Here is a 22,425-nt window from a genome sequence, read left to right on the forward strand (position 1 = left end):
GTTTGCCCGCATTGTTTCTTTTCTAGCGAAATGTTTGCCCGCATTGTTTCTTTTCTAGCGAAATGTTTGCCCGCAGTGCGTTTCTTTTCTGGTGAAATGTTTGCCCGCATTGTTTCTTTTCTAGCGAAATGTTTGCCCGCAGTGCGTTTCTTTTCTGGTGAAATGTTTGCCCGCATTGCGTTTATTTTGTACCGACATGTTGCCCGCATTGCGTTTATTTTGTACTGACATGTTGCCTGCATTGCGGTTATTTTGTGCTGACATGTTGCCTATTGCGTTTATTTTCTGGTGTCCGGGGTAACTGTTACTACATTTATTATTTAACCACCTTGGCGTTCTGATTAAATCGCCAGGGTGGCTGCGGGAGGGTTTTTTTTAAATAAAAAAAAAACTATTTCATGCAGCCAACTGAAAGTTGGCTGCATGAAAGCCCACTAGAGGGCGCTCCAGAGGCGTTCTTCCGATCGCCTCCGGCGGCCAGAAGTAACACGGAAGGCCGCAATAAGCGGCCTTCCGTGTTTCGCTTACCTCGTCGCCATGGCGACGAGTGGAGTGACGTCATGGACGTCAGCCGACGTCCTGACGTCAGCCGCCTCCGATCCAGCCCTTAGCGCTGGCCGGAACTGTTTGTTCCGGCTACGCTGGGCTCGGGCGGCTGGGGGGACCCTCTTTCGCCGCTGCACGCGGCGGATCGCCGCGCTGCAGCGGCGATCAGGCAGCACACGCGGCTGGCAAAGTGCCGGCTGCGTGTGCTGCTTTTTATTTCATTAAAATCGGCCCAGCAGGGCCTGAGCGGCAGCCTCTGGCGGTGTTGGGACGAGCTGAGCTCGTCCAGACCGCTCAGCTGGTTAATGGTCATAGATGGCTATGTTTGCTGCTTTGTGGTTACGGTATACTATTAGCATCACACAGTTTCTGCACACCCATGATGCAAAGTCTCGGTTGTCCACATCATGGCGTAAACACTGCTTTCTTATGCCTCGCTGTTACATCATTACGTTAGCTCCGCCCATACAATGTCATGGCCACGCCCATTTATCGGCGCGGCGCGCAACCCCCCCCCCCGGTCTTCGCCGCTGCGCGCTCAGTCCTCCCCACTTTTCGCCGCCCCCCCCCCCCCCGTCCCAGGTTGGACCCACAAAAATATGGTCACTATATCTAATGAAACATAATGCAGCCTTTGTTGGGTAATGGCGTAATTTGTGCCACCATCCTAAGCAATCCACACTTGTGATATTGTCACATACACTTAAAGGGTACCTAAACTGAGAAGGATATGGATTTTTCCTTTTAAAATAATACCAGTTGCTTTACTCTCCTGCTGATCCTGTGTCTCTAATACTTTTAGCCACAGCCCCTCAACAAGCATGCAAATCAGGTGCTCTGACTGAAGTCAGACTGGATTAGCTGCATACTTGTTTCAGGTGTGTGATTCAGCCATTACTGCAGCCAAAGAGATCAGCAGGGCTGCCAGGCAACTGGAATTGTTTAAAAGGAAATATCCATATCCCTGCCAGTTTAGGTTCCCTTTAATGACCATTTTTTGACATACATTCCTGTAACTGCTTCAATGTTGCCATAGCCCTCTTGGCAGCCTCTCTGTCTAGTAGCCTTCTTACTTTCCTATCCAGTTTGGAAGGATAGCCTGATTCAAGAAGGGTCCAGTAAGGCCCCGTTCACACTTGCGTTTTGGCAAGTAAACGGACCGGATCCTGACCTGATCCGAACCGTACGTTTCCGATCCGGTCCGTTTGTATCAGGCATGCATCAGGCTGCCATCCGGATCCGTGGGCAAAAAAAAGCGAAATTAAAAAAAAAAAATGTTGGGGTCAGCAGAAGGTGCACCTGGTGCACCTGTAGAATCAGGTTCCTCCGCTGTAGGCCTCACCTCCACCTCCGACATTCTGCCAAACAGCTCCAGCACGTCTGTCACTGCGGCTCCACTCCAGACATGCTTGGCCCACGTGTCCCCATCCGAAATGGCCGCTTGGATACGCATAGGAAGTGGGGTAGAACGTCAGGTTTTCGTAGGCAGTGTGTTCTGTGCCTTCCATTCCCCATTGGTTTCTGTGTTCCTGATGGTGCTGTCAGGCTCAGGTCCGGCTCTGGGGGCGTGGGCCGGAGAGCCGGACACAAAAAATAGCGCATGTTGGAAAAGAGTCCGGAGTCCGATCCAGCTCCGTACTGTACGGAACGGACACGTGTGAACGTCCGCATAGACTTTACATTGCTATGCGGAACGTACGTTCCGTTTGTACAGTATGCGGTCCAGATCAGATCCGGAAAATCCGGATAGCGAACGCTAATGTGAACCGGGCCTAATACCAAACACTTATAGAGTTCACTAGGCTCATAAGGACTTAAGCTCTCAGGCCGGGGTGTAACTATAGGGGAGCAGCCCCTGGGATCACGGGGGGAGGGCAGAGCTGTGGGGGACCGAAACTACTAACCTTCCCTCCCTCTGATAAACGAAGCAGTGCTTTTCAGCGCTGATAGATTTGGGCGCAGCCAGCGCGGCCATAGACTGTAATGGGAATCCGTCTATAGCGGCGGTCAGTGAGCAACGTCAGCGCCGTCAGAAGACGGAGCCGAAGTTGCTTAAAAAACACAATAATTCGGCCTCCAGCAATTGCTGGAAGCCGAATTATTTCATTCCCCCAGTATCCATTGCGGCCTAGAGGGGGAATAGTAATTAACACTAGAGATGGCCCGAACAGTTCCAGGCGAACTTTGGGTGGTTCGCGTTCACCAGAGAAGGCAAACTTTTGCGTAAGTTCGGTTCGCCCCCATAATGCTCCATTAGGGTCAACTTTGACCCTCTACATCACAGTCAGCAGGCACATTGTCACCTATCAGACTACAGTCACTCCTAGAGCCCCCCCCCCTTATAAAAGGCAGGGTTCTCCGGCCGTTTTACTCACTCATCTGCCTACAGTAATTTGTGAAGGGACAGCTGCTGACAGACTCTGCTAGGGAAAACTTAGTTAGGCTCTTGTAGGCTAATTAGCTTACTCCTGGCTGATTGTTATTCCTTATATAGCACCCCACAACAGCGTTCTCCTTCCTTCCTTCTCCTCCTCCGGAGGATCTTGTCTTCCAGGGATTTGTAGGATGTCAAAAGTCAGCTTACATACATTAGCCAAGAATCGAACCCAGGTCAACTGCTTGGAGGGCAGCTATGCTCACCACTATACTACCAACACGACCTGGGAAGGATGAAAAGCTAGGTGGTGGCCATGCAACCATTCCTGCTAACCTAAAGCTTACTTGTGTCTTACAACACATTGGCTTAAGACTTTACCAAATCCAATGCTCCAATATGGGGAAGCTTCTCTGTTTTTTTTTTTTAGGTGTGGTGTCACAGTTCACTCATCTCTTCAACTACAAGAAAGGCCCAGGAGTAGTCTTAGCTACCGTAATATCTATGTTACGGCAGGGCCCTTATTACACTTTCTCTTACAGGGCTATGGAAACCGTTTTGCCCATGAGATAAAGCGAGGTGCAAAAATGAAATCATGCCTAGCAGAGGTTGGTTTCAATCCATCAACCTGTGGGTTATGGGCCCAGCACACTTCCACTGCGCCACTTTGCTTACATTTGTATGCAATCTTCAAGTTTAAGAAAGGTACATTAGTTGAAATAGTTACACTACAATCTATGTTACAGCAAGGCCCTACATACACTTTCTCTTAACCCTCCTGGCGGTATAAAAAAATCCGCCAGGAGGAAGCGCAGCAGTTTTTTTTTAATTTTTTTTTCCAGGCGGGATCACGTCATTGGGAGTCCCGGGCCACCCCTCGGCGCTGCCTGGCACTGATTGGCTAGGCAGCGCACAGGGTCTGGGGGGGGGGGGCCGTGCCGCGCGACGGATAGCGGCGATCGTGCGCGGGGCGGCGGCGATCAGTGTGCTGCCGCAGCTAGCAAAGTGCTAGCTGCGTCCAGCAAAAAAAAAAAATTAAACAAATCGGCCCAGCAGGGCCTGAGTGGCACCCTCCGGCGGCTTACCCCGAACTACGTTCGGGGTTACCGCCAAGGAGGTTAAGAGGCTATGGCCACCGATTGGCCCATGTGGTAAAGCAAGGTGTAAAAAATAAAGTACACCTAGCAGAGGATGGTTTTGATCCATCAACCTCTGGGTTATGGGCCCAGCTCACTTCTGCTGCGCCACTCTGCAGTCTGCTTACATTTGTATACAATCTTCAAGTTTAAGAAGGGTACATTAGTTGAAATAGTTACACTACAACCTATGTTACAGCAAGGCACTAATGACACTTTCTCTTAAGGGGCTATGGCGGCCAGGGGCGTGAACAGGGGTGTGGCAAAGGCGTGGCTTAAGTTTCCATCTTTCTCATCTCAAAAAGTTGGGAGGTATGCTACACACTTCAGGGCTTCACTGTTGTGTATTGTGAATGAACCACACTGGAGATGCTTCTGTCAATAGCTCTGGTCTCTTGACTATTTGCAACCTCTCCCTCAGTGGCAGGGATGGAGATGAGGTCAGGAAACAGACACTTTCCCATGCCAAGTTTTGTTTGCAGAAGTTGAGTACAAAAAGTTGTTAAAGGAAATCAAGACAGGTGCAGGAAACAAATGCTGGACTCTCCAGGCGAGCTCTGCTACCGTAACATCTGAATCCTTATTTATTGTTTCAGACTGAAGCATCATAACCACATTTACATATTTTCAAACCTGCTAAGATTTTATCACACAGTTTCATGCTTGGAACAGTCTTTATGAAATAAAGCATGTATTTATTCATTCTTAGTCATGAACAAGGATGAGAAAAACTCTCCTAAAATGCAATTCCATATTGAGTTGAATCTCTACAAATCTCCTCCTCCCTGTGTGCTTCGAAATGTCCCAGGATCATTTGTGAATAAGCAGAAGCAGTAGGTTAGAGCAAGCAGAGAAAGTTAGCTAGATAACTTCCCGTCAATACTATATCTACAGTATATACAGTAGTGCATTATAAAGGGCGCAGGAGCGCTTATGGGGAAAAAAAAGGCACGGCCACAGGCGCCTATTGTAAAAGCAGTGATTTGCGGAAAAATAAATGTGGGCGCACGGCGGCACAATTTACCTTCTTTGCAGCAAACTGCGGCTTTTACAATAGCTGCGCTGTGTAGCTAGGGATGTAGAATTTGGTGCTGGCAGTCGCCCAATTAGCAGCAGACATAGTAAATGGAGCTTGCGGAAATTCTGCAATTTGCATTTCGGAAAGCTCCTTTACTATGTCTGCCGCTAATCAGACACCTGTCTGCTCTGAATTTTACCTCCCAAGCTACACATTGCAGAATTGCGGCAAAGGGTTCATCAATGTTTTTTGAGGGGGGGGTGGGGGGTGGGGGGGTTCTAAAGGTTAGGTTGGGGGGTTGTAGATCTAGGCACCACCAGGGGTGGGTTTTTTTAGGGTTAGGCAACGAGGGGAGGGGGGGTTCTTAGGTTTAGGAAGGGGGGGTGTTGGCGGGTGCCTTAGGATTAGGCACCACCAGGGGAGGGTTCTGTGTGAGAGTAGGGTTAGGTTTAGCCAGAGTAAAATATCAGTAATCATTACCGATATTTTACTATCAGAATTAAGTAAAATATTGCTAATCCCCAGCGCCCTTTCTTCTAGGCGCCTTTTTTCATGTATGCCTGTAGTCCTGCCCTCCCAGTGATGTCACAGCCTAGGCTGTTCAGCTATGCGGGATTCTTCTCCAAGAGCATCCTGGGAGAGCAGGTATATTTTGCCCCTCAACGAGTCAGCGAGCGTTCCGCCTCGTGCACTGACTCGGCTGAGCGCTGGCCGAGGGTATTGCTTTCCTCACTCACCTCGCCTGCTCTGTGCCATTCCATTGGCCCTCCTTCCACCTCACATAGCAACAGAATGCATCGCTAGACTGCAGGCTAGAGACAGGTCTGTACAGTCTCAACCCAGAACTGTCTTCCATGGGATCGAAGGAATCTACCTTGTGCAGGCCGTAGGCGAGTAGTGTGCAAATAATCTTAAAAAACATCAGCTACGTTTCAGAACGTGTACCTGGCAGTTACAGAAATGCCAACATTGTGAAACATTTATGCTAAAGTTTTTTCTTTTATTCTGAAACAATAAGAAGGATATTTGTGTCCATTTTACATACAAGTAATACTTTTACAAGTTCATCAATTCTTTGTGATGCTTCTACTACTCACCCATAATGAGGTGAGAAATTAATAATGGGGTTTTGAAATACACCGACTTCAGTCTTTGCATCCCTGGACTTTCGGAGGTTCCAGAATCATCTCCTAAAATAGTTGAAAAGCTTTTCCCCCTGTAATTCTAAAAATGTACCTACCCTACTGTAGGTGCACTTTGGACCACAGGTATTCTGGGAGGAGAGGAGCTATGAAAACTGGAACATTTCAAGCAACTATTTCCTCGGAGGCTTAGAAGGAAATAGGATGCACTTATTAGCGCGTACATATGTAGGCGTCGCCGGTGAGTCGGGCGCAGGCTGAGCCGAATGACAGCTCTCCCTGCTGCCGCAAAACTCCTTGGCGCTGTTAAATACTATTCGCCCTCTGAGTTGTCGCAACTCGGAGGGAGATGTAATTCGGGTTGCCAGAGCCCCGAATTATCCTTGTTAGAATTTAAGTATTATATGATTGAATTCGTAGGCCTCAGTTATTTTAACTGAGGTTAGTTAAAAGACTTGATTTGCAGAGTATGCATTCTAATTCTAGAAGCACTAAAGAACAGTGTGGTTCGGACTGTACAAGGCTACCCAATGTACAGACAGATAAGCAGTCTTGTTCTGTAAACATCAAGCCAAGTACAGTATACAAAGTTATTCCTCAGAACAAGATGACCAGTGCCTGGAACATGGGACTTTCCAGGCCATGCGCAGTAACGACTGTGCGTGTCATGATACCACGAGGGATCTCACGGGGTCTTAGCCAATAAGAAGGCGATGAGGTATTGATACGTCACGGCTCAGATGATGTCACATTTAACTCCTTAGATGTTGGTACTAAAGCAGCTGACGGGCTCCAGAGAGACACTTCTTCTGACTTCTGCTTCTTCTGATGGCTGGCTGATGACTTCACACCCTTTAATCTTTTTGTAATGTATTGCCATAATATCTAACTGTATGCTGTATATAAACCTACGGGCTACGTAGTATAGATGGAACATAAGAGAAAACCTGGTTGCCATACAAATGGAACCAAGAGCTGTAACGCAAAGAGGACTTACTACAGAACTTCGCTAAGATGTAAGCACCTGTAGATATAAGCATCTGTATATCTGTTTACTGAATAAACTTCTAAACTTTGAGGACGCCTAAGAGGTTCTATCTCCTATGCTGCTGCTGTGATGAGAGTCAAGGTATCTCACTTCCTGTAAGTTGCAGCTCTAATGAGTTGCTGGTAACGGAGCAAGAGGCGTAGTGTTGTTGCCAATAGCAACCAATGTATAGTTTCTTACAATCCTTACACTCCCTGCGCAATATTACATTACTGCTATGGGGCACCTAGTTTTGGCGCTAAGCGCCATACGCAGAAATAAACTACTTAGCTATTAGAACCCTATAGCCTTATTAATGCCATTCCAGACCAGGGCATCTCAGACCAAGATCGGGAATCATTCTGTTTCCAACCAAAGGAGTCTTGATGGCCAACAAAACAGGTGAAGCTTTGACTAGACGTGATCAGTGGTGCTGCCAGTTATAACAAGTAGGAAGAATCAATAACGTGACTGATAAGGCAGTTTTGGTTGAAGGCCAAGATTCTTGTAATGGCTGGGTACACTTGCAGATGATCAGTACTCCCAATTAGTGGTACATCATCTTCCCATCACAAGTTTCACAAGGAAATGTTCTAAGAGTAGCTTCCTGATGCTCTGTCCACGTAGTTCAGCGAGAGGCAGGACTTTTATAGTCCAGAGCTCTGTCTACTAATTCTCACTCCTGGTGTGGAAGGCATATATTCTGCCTACAGGGCTACTTGAAACCTACAATCTACCACCTAAGCGTGTGTCTCTCAAGGACTCTGAAGACAGGACATCTATATTTGTGTTCCCAGCTCTGTCTCTCTCGCTCCAGTGGACTTTTCTGTTGGTTAGAGTTTAGCTAAACCTACAATCTACTACCAGATCCTTGCATCCCCTACATGCAGATGTCCAAAAGATTCTGAGTACCTAATCTCACCCACCACTATGCATTGCACTCATTGCAATCTCTCTCTTTATCCATGGGGCTCTCCTATATACCTGACATGATACCCATAGGGATTGCCAAGTGTTAGCTACATCTACTCGCTTCTTTTATCTCTCAAGCAACCTCTGGGTGGGATTTCTGTACTTGCTTTCTCGGTCTGTTCCATGTGGAACTACAATATTTTGTGAAGAAATGGCCTGCTCTGCACTTAGCTGGTACTCCTCTCACAAGTAGCATCAGTGAGGCTTTGATCCTTGTTCTGCAGATGCAACCTAGATAGACAAGAATTATGTGTCCTTTAATGTGGATCCTGGACTTGCTCCAAGATGGGCCCTTTGCTCAGATGAGAGAAAAAGAGTACCTACCTGCTCCTCAAAGATAAGGGAAAAAAAAGGTATATGTATATAAGTATCTTTTTTGAAGTCTTCACAGAGGCTGTTTAAAGTCTTCCAAGGTATTCCATTGGAAACGTGAGGCCTCCTTTAAATTCATCCAAGACATACAAGGCTAGGTATGTGCCCTATGCCTTTGCTCCACGATGTCAGTGAGAACCAATGCTTAAAGATATGAGGTTGAGTATATGACCTTTTCCTTGGAATAGGTCCAATCTGTACCAAAGAAATAACCGAAGGAACATTCATAAAAACAGTGAAGGGTCTGATTTGAGTTCCCAAGGATACTTGCTTCGTTGCTAAGCCACAATAACCAGAGGGCAAGAACCAAACAATGAACTTTACCGTTTACACCCAGGAGCAGGTAATAACATTTTAGTCCTCCATGGAGAAAAGCCTACAAATATCACTGGTCAGGACTGGAGTATATATTTGGCCTTCTCATGGATCCTTTTCCGATGCTTGTCCAGACTTCCTTTACGAGTGAAGAACTTCCCACATTCCACACACAGGAAAGGTTTCTGTTCTGTGTGGATGATCCTGTGTTTGGCCAGGTTGGACTGGTTGGCAAAGCCCTTGCCGCATTCTAGGCAGGTGTACGGCTTTTCGCCCGTGTGGATGATGCGGTGAGAGATGAGGTTGGACTGGTTGGCGAAGGATTTTCCACACTCAGAGCACATGAAGGGTTTTTCCCCTGTGTGAAGTATGAGGTGGGCATTGAGGCCAGACCGGCTTGAGAAGAACTTGCCACACTGGCTACAGCTGAACGGTTTCTCACCCGTGTGGATCCGAAGGTGCTTCACCAGGGCCGGATTGTTGCTGAAGCACTTGCCGCATGCTGGGCACACCACCGGCTTATCACCAGTGTGGATCTTCTCATGGGTCTTCAAGTTGAACTTGCTAGCAAAAAGTTTGCCACAATCTGAGCAGGCATAGGGTTTCTCTCCTGTGTGGACCCGCTGGTGGGCCACCAGGCTAGGCTTATAGGTGAAACATTTCCCACATTCAATACAGGTAAATGGCTTCTCTCCTGAGTGGGAGCGCTGGTGTTTGGTAAGATAAGAGAAATGGTTGAAACTCTTCCCACATTCACTGCAAATGTACTGCTTCCCCCCTTCCATTGGTGGGTTTTCCTCAGTGTCTATCTGGTCATACTCCTCTGCAATCTTTTTGTAGTAGGCCTCACTGCTAACATCTCCAGATGTTGAATGGTAAAGATCTAGTCTGCGATCATAATCCACTTCATAACCTAGGGAGAGATTAAGAAAATATTAAAAGTGAACAAAATGTGCATACCAAGTGAAATCATTATAAAGATATAGTGTGTGTGACAAGACTTGCCTGCTACCAGTTTTCTTTGTATTCAAAATCCATGTTAAATTTCTGACTTTTGTATCCAGCTAAATACAGTGCAAATGTCTGCTTCTCTGTGTTTACCTTCCCCGATGCATGTGGGAATGGCTGTTTGTTCCCCTGACTTTCTAGCCTCTAGGAAATCCAGTATTTTTTCTTTTGTATAACCTTTATTCATTGGAAACAATTCCAGGACTCTGCAACCAATCAGAACTTTCATACTTAAAGTGTACCAGAGATGGGATAACTGGGTGCATTTATACTTACCTGGGGCTTCCTCAAGTCCTATGAGGTGCGCTCCCATACACAGGAGCATTCTGTGCCTTCCACAGATGCAAAACACTCCCGGCCATGGGAGCGAGGCAGGGGGTGTGCGCGCGGCTGGGCCGCTGGTCAGATTACCGGGAGGGATATCCAGTGACCAGAGCGGCCAGAGAGAGGGAGCCCACGTACCTAATAGGACTGTAGGAAGCCCCAGGTAAGTATAGATGCACCCAATTATCTCATCTCGGATTCCCTTTAAAAACTTGTATAAAAGCATAAAATAATAAGTTACAATAACTCTTCAAGTAAGCCAGGAAAACTTTTTCAGAGAAGGATGAACGCGTACATTGCCTCTAGCCCAGGACTTCATATGTGGAAAGTATCTGTGCTTGTTGCAAGTAGCTCTGCAGAGTATATACTTCTGACACCAACAGGGCAGGTTCTGGCTACAATGGGCCTCCTGACAGTCCCCTCCCCCCCTTCCCACGATCCAGCTGCCTTGCCCCCCCCCGGTCTCCCCCCAGCTTGGCTATGCTCCCCGGGCCGCAGCTAAGTAGAGACTCACTGGTCCCAGTGGGTGCACTCTGGTGAGTCTGTGCGATCACGTCTTCATCCACTGCTGGCTGTATGTTCTCTGTGACCCTCGTCATGTTACTGCATATTAGCATGCCAGGGGTCAGGGAAGAGAGGCGCCCTTGAGAGGTTGACGGGAGTGCATGGAGCCAATGACTGACAGGAGTGTCTCCACCGGTACACGTCAGATGCTACTCTGCTGACGACTCTGCCCCTGGGGAGCAACAGTAACGTTGGGTGGAGACCTGGGGGGGTCCAGCAGCCTGCTAAGCACCCTGGGGCAACTGCTCAGGCTGCCCATATGGTAGCATCAGCCCTGGACACCAAGTCTCATACACACACTAGTGACCAGTGAAAGGTAAACTTGGTTTTCCAGCTATTAAGGAACTACAAGTCCCACAATGCATTTTTCTTTATGAATCATGACTGTGGCCGTCACCTCCGGAAATGCATTGTGGGACTTGTAGTTCCTTAACAGCAGGAGAGCCAAGTTTGCCTATCACTGCACTAGACTGCTACTTGTGTTACCTGTGAGATCAAGTTAACTACTTGCCGACCGCTCCACACTGATTGGCAAGGACGTGGCGGCAGCCCCAGAACCGATCCACGCTGATTGAAGTGAACGGCCTTCTATGGGGGCTAGCAGAAGATCGCGCGCAGGCTGAGCTCCACTCGGAGACTGTTAGATGGCAAAGCCGCCGTCTTACAACTGTGTACAGCGCTGCGATCTGTGACACGGCTGTCCTCTCCATAGGCTGGGGAGTGATCGGCTTTCATAGGCTGAAGCCTGTGACAGACGATCATGAGGGAGGGGGGAAATAACAAAATACATAAAAAAATAGGCACATTTAATTAAAAAAATAATAAAATAAATATTTATCAAGAAAAAAAACAAACAAACAACTGGGGGGCGATCAGACCCCACCAACAGAGAGCTCTGTAGGTGGGGAGAAAATGGGGAGGGAATCACTTGTGTGCTGAGTGGCCCAATTACTAAACATTGGCCTGGTCACTAGGGGGGTTTAAGAACGCGGTCCTCAAGTGGTGAGCGGAACATGTGCATGTGTACATACCTAAACATATCTGTATGTTTGTGAGAAGAAAGTGTGAGAGGAAGTGCCCGGAGGAAATCCACACAAACATAGGAAGGACCCCAATGTGCCCGCCCCCCCACCACCACCATCCGGTGTGTCGCTCCCAGGTCATGCAGTTTGCATACTCTTTTGCTATCAGGTGGGATATCTTTTCTTTGGGGGAGGGGGCAATCGTGGACGGTCCCCTCTGGGCGTTGGCCACGCTCGGGGGAGAGCTGTCTGCGTATCTCTTCCCCTTGGGCATTGCGGTATTTCTGGACAGTGTAAGTGCCGCTTACCTTTCTTGGGGGCATAGGAGGCCTACACGAGGCGCCCCCATTTGGGTGCAAACTATTTTGCAGGGACAACTCCTGCAGGGCAAAGCAGTATAGCTAGATTAGGCCTTGCATATTCTGGCAAGCAGATGCACATTGCAGTCGCTGTGCCTTTAAATTTGTCGAGAGATACTTCTGCAGCCATTATAAGTCAGGTGCTGCCTAATATGAACACTAGACCTGAAAGATAAATCGAATTTAAACCGAAATCTCGAAACAACCAAGATCACAATTTTGGAATCGTCAAAGCAGCAATTATCGCGATCACGTCATTTCCAAATGGGGGAAGTTTGAAGAAGTGGCTTCAAACTTCCCCAAAGTCCCGGCGTGCGCGGCCCGCAGCGTTGGACATTCTTTCTGCACAAGTTGAAACGCTGTTTGTCCTCTATTGCCAAGAAAAAAAACACATATATCCAGGCACATCGCCTCTAGTTAGGTCATTAAATAAGTTATTAAGGAAAGGGAGGCGCTGAAGGGGGTGTGGCCAGAAAACAGCAAAAATCTATTAACCCTTTGCACTCTCGCATGCAAATGTTCAAACAAATGCATTCACAGATTCACTCATCCAGGCACCACTGTTATCCCTACAGCTAAGTTAAAAGCCGGGTCTTAGTTCACAGAAGAATGCATTCTTATGCTTAGTCACCTATACTGCGCAGAAGTACCCAGGTAAACATAGATGTCCTAACTCTGGCCCTGTAACATGCATAGTGCAGACATGCAAACATTCATTGCATCAAACCTATCTAGGGATTAGGAGCACACATCCTGACGTCCTCTCCTGGGACAGATCGCGCATCTTACCAATCGCACAAGGGAGCTAACGTAATGTATCCATGCGCACCATTCACATACACCAACATAAGCTGTGTGCATGCTGACAAAAATAAAACACATACAGGGGAAGGAGGGAGTGTACTGAATTAAAACCCTAGCCACAGGGGTCAGTAACAAGAGAAAAAAACACATATCCAGGCACATCGCCTCTAGTTAGGACATTAAATAAGTTATTAAGGAAAGGGAGGTGCTGAAGGGGGTGTGGCCAGAAAACAGCAAAAATCTATTAACCCTTCGCACTCCCTCCTTCCCCTGTATGTGTTTATTTTTGTCAGCATGCACACATCTTATGCTGGTGAATGTGCATGGTGCGCATGGATACATTATGTTAGCTCCCTTGTGCGATTGGTAAGATGCGCTATCTGTCCCAGGAGAGGACGTCAGGGTGTTTGCTCCTAATCCCTAGATAGGTTTGATGCAATGAATGTTTGCATGTCTGCACTATGCATGTTACAGGGCCAGAGTTAAGACACCTATGTTTACCTGGGTACTTCTGCGCAGTGTAGGTGACTAAGCATAAGAATGCATTCCTTCTGTGAACTAAGACCCCAGCTTTTAACTTAACTGTAGGGATAACAGTGGTGTCTGGATAAGTGAATCTGTGAATGCATTTGTTTGAACATTTGCATGCGAGAGTGCGAAGGGTTAATAGATTTTTGCTGTCCTGTATTGCCATCTGCCGGCTCTTGTGCTTAGCAAAACTCCGGGTTCCTGTATGTCAAATGATATACAGGAAGTATTCCGTGCATTAGAGCCTGCAGGAGGCGAAGTGGATAGACGGGCATCGCTGGACTAATGCTTGAAGCTATGTCCAGAACGGATGCAGCTTGGGAGACAGAGGAGGCACAGAGAGACACAGAGCGGGCACAGAGACAGACACAGGAGACATAGAGGGAGCACAAAGAGAGACACAGAGAGGGCACAGAGAGAGATCCAGAAGAGGCAAAGGGGGCACAAAGAGAGACAGGGGGACAGAGGGGGAACAAAGCTTGATTTGAAGGAAATCGTGAATCGAAATCGCAATTTCAGACAGAAATCGCTCAATTCAATTTTTTCCTAAAATGGTTCAGGCCTAATGAACACACACCTCCTGTGTCTCTCCTGTTGCAGTTCACACTGACACAGATAGTGTATATCCTGAGGATCCAAAACCCAGACACAAGCAAATAAACTTGGTGTACGCAGTCCAGTACACCACGTCCCTAACAGGATACATGAACACCACACTTGTTTATCTAAGGCCCTACTTTTCTTGCCAAAGAGGTAGTAATACTTTTCAAATAAACTCAGCTTGCTACCTAATCACTTTCCACTTGTTTAACCACTTCACTTTGAAGGGTTTTTCCCTTTAAAACATCAGAGCAATTTTCACCTGTCAGCGCTCCTTCCATTAATTCGCCTATAACTTTATTACTACATATCATAACTAAACTAATTAGGCTTTCTTTGGGGGGTACTTTTTGCTAAGAATTATTTTATTCTAAAAATGTTTTATCAGGAAAAATGAGAAAAAAAATTGAAAAAAATTCATTATTTCTCCTTTTGTGGCCAATATAGTTTTAAAATAATATATGCTACCGGAATTAAAATGGACATATTTTATTTGCCAATTTGTTCCGGTTATTGCAACGTTTACAATTTTTCCCTTGTACAATGTATGACGCCAATATTTCATTTGGAAATAAAGGTACATTTTTTCAGTTTTGCGTCCATCCCTGATTACAAGCCCATAATTTATAAAGTTATAGTAATATACCCTATTGACGTACATATTAAAGTTCAGTCCCTAAGTTAACTTTTATGTATTATTTTTTTGTAATTTAGTTACATGGGAACAGTTTTCCCATTCATTGATCTAGCGGCTAACATGATCGGCGGTAATGAACGGCGGTACCGAGCACAGGAGGGCGAGCGGGAGGTGGGGTGGGTCCGTGGCGGGGAGGGACGTAGTAGCTACGTCCCTACACAGAGTTGTGGCATTTTGCAGGGACGTAGTTACTCGTCCCGGCAGAGGGGGAAGTGGTTAAAGGAAGTCTGAAGCGATTGAAAAAAAAAACAACAAATACTCACCTAAGGTCCCAGCGTTCCAGTTCTGGATCATGTTAGCAACCTCCAACCGATGCTCTTCTCCACTGCGGGAGGCTTTGGAAGGTGGAATTCTTCGGGAGCCTGAGTGTTTCCGAAGATGGGCGGCTCCGTACTGATCAAGCACGCATTCTCGCACATACGGAGTACAGAGCTGCCCGTCTTCAGGAGCATTCGGGTATGTATGCATTGTGTAGTGTATGTATCGTAGTCTAAGGTCAATTTAGGGGAAGCCAATAAACTTATGTATATGGTTTCGGGATGTGGGAGGAAACCAAAGTGCCCAGGGGAAACCCACACAGACACGGGGAGAACATACAAACTACTTGTAGATGTTGACCAGGCTGGGATTCGAACCAGGGATCCAGCGATGCAAGGCAAGAGCTCTAACCACTACGCCACCTTTACAGGACCCTGAGCCTTCCCTCTCCTTAGGTGAGTTTTTTTTTTTGCAATCGCTTCAGACTCACTTTAATCTCCGCGTTCTCTATTCTGAATTAAAATGGAGCTGGCAAAATGTAAAAACTAACTCGTGAAAGAAAATGGTGATGGCCCCCTCTACAGGGAGGCTGCTTTTCTGAGCCAGTTGGTCCCTGGTAAAGTGGCAAAGTCTACAACAATGTCCATTCATCCCCGCTGGTTCCAGACACTGTACTACTGACCGGGCAGTGACCCGATTACTTAAAACCACCTCACACAGCAGAAGACTGGAACGGAAGGGGCAAAACTAGTGGCCATCCATCCTGGATATAAGTAGTTAAATACTTGTTCTCCTTACATAACAGATGCATTGTACGGTACATGGTTTTATTTCAGTGAATTTTATATAGTAAATAAAGAGAAAACTGTTCCAGGCATTGTCCATTTTTACTGCCTCTGACTGAAGCCAATCCCGATTTCATTTCCTCCCCACTCTTTTTTCTCCTAAAACGGCATTGTACTATCTAGCTTGCTTTGTAAACACATGTGAGCACAGCATAGATCATATTTTAGCAGCTTCTGCAGAGGGGTGAGGTGTATTTCCTTTCGCAGCCTCAACCTGTCGCACTGAACTGCCCTCAGCCAGTCAGTGATGAGCAGGAAGGACTTCTCAAGAGATGAAGCACCCAAAACCGGTGGTGGAAGTTCAGTGCTCACCTGCGTCAAGATCTATAGCCGCCTCATTCTCCTCCTTGTTCTCCCGCTCTTCCGCCATGTACAAATCTTCTTCCTGCAACATCTCAGCATCTACTCCTCCTCCTGGAGACTCCAACTGCACACCACAAGAAGAAACAAGTCAGTCCTGAAGGCCCTTTATTCTTCAACACTGCTGAGGATCTACTAAGGTCGGAGAACATGAGGGATCCAGCAAACCTGAAACTGCCTGCCATAAGGCGGTAAAATATACAAACCTTAACCAGCGAAACGTTAATAAATAGCACGTTCTTGCTGTGTGTGCAGTATGTAACTACATAAATTTAAAATTATTCTAATGGTGGTGCTTTTATTTCCAGGTAAGAAGGATCTCTGCATTTGAAGAGTTATGTTATACAAAGTCCTGTGTGCGATAAAAGCCACCCTCCCTTTTATTACATGTGTCACCATGGAAGCTACAAGATGGCTGTAGGAGAGACTGGTGTCACCTATAGCAAGGTTCTTGGCTATTATGTCATAGCTGAGATTATTCCACCTAATTCTCCCCACCCAACCCCCTAAAACTGTTATGGCAACATTGTGGCAGATTGGTAACTTCAAGCACAATGCGACACATGTGTGCTAGGTCCCATTGCCTTGCATTGTGGTTGGATTACCCTGCGACAAAACAGGGTAATGCAACGCAAGTGTAATCCCTAATTTCTGAATATGTTAGTAAAGAGAGAGTCTGCAGAATCAAGGTATATCATGATATAGCACCACTCATGCTGATCCGCTACCTGGAAATCCTGACGAGTGTATTCAGCATCTGAACCATCTGAATACAGAGGGCTGGGACATCTCACTGCTGTGCTCCTGTGACTCGATCCATCTGTGGAACACATAAACACACTGACTCAACACAATGAACATCTATCCTTCACATTACAATCTTCATTATAAGTCTGGAATCCTCATCCTTAAAGGGGCCCACTAATGACTCAATCTTGATTGTATAATCTTCTATGTATGTAATATGAGGAATTACCTACAGTAAACATTCAAAGTATATTAACTCAGTTTACCCTGCTACTACATAGACTTGGTAAGACTGTACAATCAAGACTATATCATTAGTAGGTGCTTTAATGCTGACCACAGCTCATCAATCACACCCACATACTAACCTCAGACTCTCAAAATAACCTTCAAAAATAACCCCAAATTCTCAAACGAACCTTTTACACATGCTCAAAACCTCAAACCAACTCCTAATACTGACCCCAACCCCTAAACCTAAATTCTAATCCTAAACCCAGTTTTATTTTCTAATTCCTAATCAAAATCTCAAATCCTAACCTACCCCCTTACCTTTAGCCTAAACCCTAATCCTAACACTCACTATAAAGCATCAGTGTAACCCTTACTTATAGTGGCTGGATGGTGTAATGGTTAAAGAGGAACTCCAGTGAACATTTTACTGTTGGCAGGTGATGTAGCTGCTGCATGGTTTCTGTAAACAGCTATTTCCCACAAAAGTTCAAACTTTTCTTGTGGGAGGGGTTACTTGTGGGAGGGGTTTCGCCACAATATCAGTCATACAGCGCCCCCTGATGGTCTGTTTGTGAAAAGGAATAGATTTCTCATGTAAAAGGGGTTATCATCTACTGATTGGGATAAAGTTAAATTTTTGGTCTGAGTTTCTCTTTAAGGGCTCTGCCTCTGACACAGGAGACCAGGGTTCGAATCTTGGCTCTGCCTGTTCAGTAAGCCAGCACCTATTCAGTAGGAGACCTTGGGCAAGACTCCCTAACACTGCTACTGCCTATAGAGCGTGTCCTAGTGGCTGCAGCTCTGGAGCTTTGAGTCCGCCAGGAGAAAAGCGCAATATAAATGTTCTGCGTTTGTTTGTTTGTTTATTTCAGACCCACATTACCCATCACTAATAGCAGTTGGAATTCAGGGTTGGGCTGAAGTCTCAAACTAGCTCATAAATGTAACCTGCAAGCCAAGCTCTCAAACGAACACCTATTATCAACCTGGTATTGGTAGTAGCCATTAGGCATGGATATGTTTTAGTCTGGTAAAAAGGAGTAAAAACAAAGTTAATTTGCCAAAATGTGTCAAGCAAGGGTCTAGTATACAGTGCAGGAGAGTATATGCACGTCAATACTGTTCACAGCATGTTTTGTATTGACGTGTATATCCGTTAATACCGCTAGGGAGGCTAGGGGACAATAAAAGTTAACATATTAAGCATTTATTTTAAACTGGATTCTGACATTATACGTTATAATGGTGTGGCAAATGAATAAGTATTAGATTACTAATGACCTAAAACTACTAACAAATCCATCCTGTAACCTAAACTTCTCACCCCCACTCCTTACAAACACTTTATGCTCTAATTTTAACCTCAAAATCTTAACACAGCTTATAATGCCAACTATTACTAACAAGAAGGAATCCAACCATCAAGCTGAGCACACTCCTCCAGCAGTCACCTTCATGTTCTCTGACCCCAAAGGCTTTCTCCTAAACATATACTAACAATCACAGCAGAACAAAGATCTAAACTCTTCCCACGCCTCCTTCTCACCCTTCTGTTCCTCTTCTGCATCATCTTCTTCAAATTCAGGTCGAATTTCATTCTGAGAAATAAACCGAAGCATAAATGTTTAAGGCCAGTCTTCTGACACATAACACATATACCCCATAGTTGCATAGTTTGGTTGAAAAAGAGACATCCATCCATCAAGTTCACCCCATCATCCTCTCCCGATCACTGCTCAGCAACAGCAGAGATACATGAGGAAAGACCTCATACCTATGAAACTCCCTTAAAAAAATCCCATGGTTTGGAGTCAGAGGTGACGGTGGGCTACCACAGTGCCTTTTCGGTAAAGGAGTAGCACATAAGGACATTACACTTCCCTTCACCTGCCCTAGTAGTGATTTCACAAAAAGACCCATATGCAATTAACTTTTTCTCCTGAGTTATCGCCTAGGTGATATTTTTAAAATTGTCAATAAAATGCCTTTTAAGCCCCCTGGAAAGAAAGAAAATATTCAAAATAAGTTTGGTAGTGCTTTTTCGTCTACTTTTTGGTACTTTTTTAGTTGAAAAGTGCTGGAAGGTTATTTACAATCAAAGATTAAAAGTTATCTCCTAGGAGAAAACGCAGGTGAAAAAGAGAATTGCATATGGACACAAGTGTCTCCACCGACCAATGTTCACATTGTTCCCATTCCTTCTTGTCACCTTCTGGTATGTGGTCTGCAGCATCTGTCAATCAAATTAGTCCTTGTACCTTACCAATGACCCAAGACCATTACTACTAAGTACCAGAATGGGTGGGACTAGAGGTCATGTTTGAAAAGGCACTTCTGCAATCTTCACATCTATGTTGGGTAACTAAAGTCTCAGTGACTAAAGAGGAAAAAGCAATGGGGACTGGAGGAAGCCTACTTTGAGAGGTTCCACCTTTGATTCCCGCAGGATAGTTTTGGAGGTTGCCCACAGTTCCACTACAAGGTGCCCATATGTAGATGAAAAAAGCAATCTGATACCACATAGTATTAACCATATGAATTCAAAATAAATAAGAATTTGTAGCCCATCTGTAGATAAGAATTTGTAGATAAAAATTTAAAGTGTACCCGAGGCAACATGTTACATGATGAGGCAAACATGTATGTACAGTGAAAAAAATATTAATAACCAGGCTGTTTTACTTGTTTTATTTTTCTGCCTGAAACCAATGTTAGTTACCTGGTAACATCCTTTTTAGTAACCTCCAGGACAGGTCCACCATGAGAACGACAGGCTCCTCCCAGGAACAGGAAACGTCCAGATAGAGTACTCTATAAATCTTTGTCCAACCCCTTGATCCTCAGTCAATTCCAAGTACTGTTCCTAAAAACAAAGGGGTTTTAATATTCATACTGCATATACATATACTTTTCTTGTACTTATATACTCATATAAATCCTTTACTCGGGTGGGTTACGGACCTGTCCTGGAGGTTACTAAAAAGGATGTTACCAGGTAACTAACATTGGTTTTTCCATTAACCTCCAGGACAGGTCCACCATGAGAAGATGAGCAAGAATCTTACCCAATTAGGGTGGGCCGACTGCCTGCAGGACTTTTCTCCCAAATGATTGCTGTCCTGCAGACATCAGGTTCACTCTATAGTTTCTAGAGAAGGTACTTAAGACTTGACCACGTAGCTGCTCTGCAGATCTCTTCCGGCGTAGCACTCGCTCTGTAAGCCCATGAAGTGGCCGCTGCTCTAGCTGAATGAGCTCTAACTGTATATAATACCGTATCCCCTGTAATCTTATAGGATTCCTCTATACACCGTTTTATCCCTTTCTAAATAGCATCTAAGACATCTTCTGAAATCTAAACCCGGCTTGTATTATTTTCTTTAATCTTTTTATCTTTTCGCTTGTTAAGTAAATTCTTTCTGTTTCTGAATTTATTATGACTCCTAGAAACTGAATCTTTGACGTTGGTTGTAGGACCAACTTGTCTCAGTTTACTATCCATCCGAGGGTCTGTAACTGATCTAGTACTTTTTCTTGTATTTCTGTTTTTTTGGTATGACTCCGCCACTACAAGGAGATCGTCTGGATATGGAATTATGAGAATTCCCTCTGCATGTAAATACTTTATCACTTCCGCCATTACTTTTGAGAAGATCCTCGGTGCTGATGATATTCCGAAGGGCAGGACAGTAAACTAAAAATGTTGAATCGTCTTCTTTTCCCTTACCGCAAATCTCAGGAACTTCTGAGACAACGCTCTTATTGGAATGTGCCAATATGCGTCCCTCAAATCTATGTTTATCATCATGCAGTTTGTGGTTAACAAGTTTCTCACAGAGAATATTGATTCCATCCTGAATCTTTGATAAGACACAAAAGGTGTTTAAGCTTTTAAGATTAGAATTAACCTGAATTTTCTCGTCAGCTTTCTTACCAGAAAACCGTCGAATAAAATCCCTGATAGCCAGTGATCTGACTGCCCGGAACCGGTCCGACCATGTTCTCGTCTAACATTGATTTTATGATGCTGGCTTTTCTCTCTGTCCTTTTGGAAGAGGAGTAGCAATAATTTTCTTGCTGGAAGGGACTGAAACTGAATTTTGTACCCCTGGTTTATAAGATTGAGGATGAAATCGTTTTTGCTTATTTTCGTCCACTGGGAATAGAATTCCGATAGACGACCCCCAACTCTTTCTCTGGCGTCAATTCTTTTCTTGACTATTTTGGTTTCGAAAAAGAAAACTCTTTTTCGTTCCCTCTCTATTAATAGCCCCAGGTCTCCCCTTGCTACGTATGTTGTAGCTGCTGCTGGTCGAAAATTTGCCCCTGCTGCAGTCCAGGCCTTTTTAAGGGCAAACTCCACCTTCTTATCTTGTGGATCCTTCAGGTATCCCGGATCCTCAAAGGCTAATTCATTGTCTATTTTAACCTGTGAGATGTTGTAGATCTTATGTATAGGGAAAGTCAAAGATTCTTTTGGTTCCATTCCCTGATACAATCTATTGTGCATCGATAATTCTGATTTCTTAGATTCAATATTTAGAGTTTTATTAATAGCCCAGATAAGCTGCTCAGTCTCATCAGCTGGAAATCTAAACCTGGAGATTTTCTGATTTCAGTCTGGCTGTCCATACTTTTAGAAGAAGAGTCTGACTCATCATTATCCTCCTCTTCACCCTCTGTATTTGGTATATCTACGGCCGGCCTGGTCGTACTAGTACCAGGGATTACTGCTTCTGTTGCTGGGATGATAGCAGAAGCAAATACTTCCCTTAATGACTTAATTGTCTCAGCCCTCTCAATTTTTACGGCTGACATTAATTCTTCCTTTAAGTCCCCTGAATGTTCCTACATTAACTTTACTTAAACCGGTTTGACAAAACTGCTCATAAGTATGGGCCATTTTTGTATCACAGAGCGGGCACCACCTTCTTGGCCTTGCTGGGTCAGTAGACTCTGTGCCCTATAACAATACAAAACAAAAAATATAGTGTCATTTTCTTTCTAAACCTAAATAAAGAACACCCTGGTGCGCCTATGTCAAAGAGTGTTAAGTAACCCTGAGCCCAGATGGATAAGAACATGTATAGAAATATCATATACATATGATTTATTTGAGGCCATCTATATAATCCCCCTATATATATTAGACAGGGGATGATACCACATAAAC

General features: G+C 45.1%; 1 protein-coding gene across 4 annotated transcripts in view; it reads right to left on the reverse strand.

The window, feature by feature from the left end:
* Positions 1-5,306: 5,306 nt before the first annotated feature.
* Positions 5,307-22,425, reverse strand: part of LOC137534557 (gastrula zinc finger protein XlCGF57.1-like) — a 28,482-nt gene continuing 11,363 nt past the window's right edge. For 3 of the 4 annotated variants that reach the window (XM_068256105.1, XM_068256104.1, XM_068256106.1), the window contains 4 exons: positions 18,799-18,850; positions 17,000-17,091; positions 16,224-16,338; positions 5,308-9,815 (listed from right to left, as the gene is read on the reverse strand). In XM_068256105.1, coding sequence (XP_068112206.1) covers positions 8,980-9,815; positions 16,224-16,338; positions 17,000-17,091; positions 18,799-18,850 — 1,095 coding nt within the window. In that variant the 3' untranslated portion in view covers positions 5,308-8,979. Of the gene's footprint in view, positions 9,816-16,223; positions 16,339-16,999; positions 17,092-18,798; positions 18,851-22,425 lie in introns of all 4 variants that reach the window. The other variant, XM_068256107.1, reaches the window with a different exon arrangement.

This window comes from Hyperolius riggenbachi, chromosome 10 (genome assembly GCF_040937935.1).
Source record: "Hyperolius riggenbachi isolate aHypRig1 chromosome 10, aHypRig1.pri, whole genome shotgun sequence".
In the NCBI taxonomy this organism is placed as follows: Eukaryota; Metazoa; Chordata; class Amphibia; order Anura; family Hyperoliidae; genus Hyperolius; species Hyperolius riggenbachi.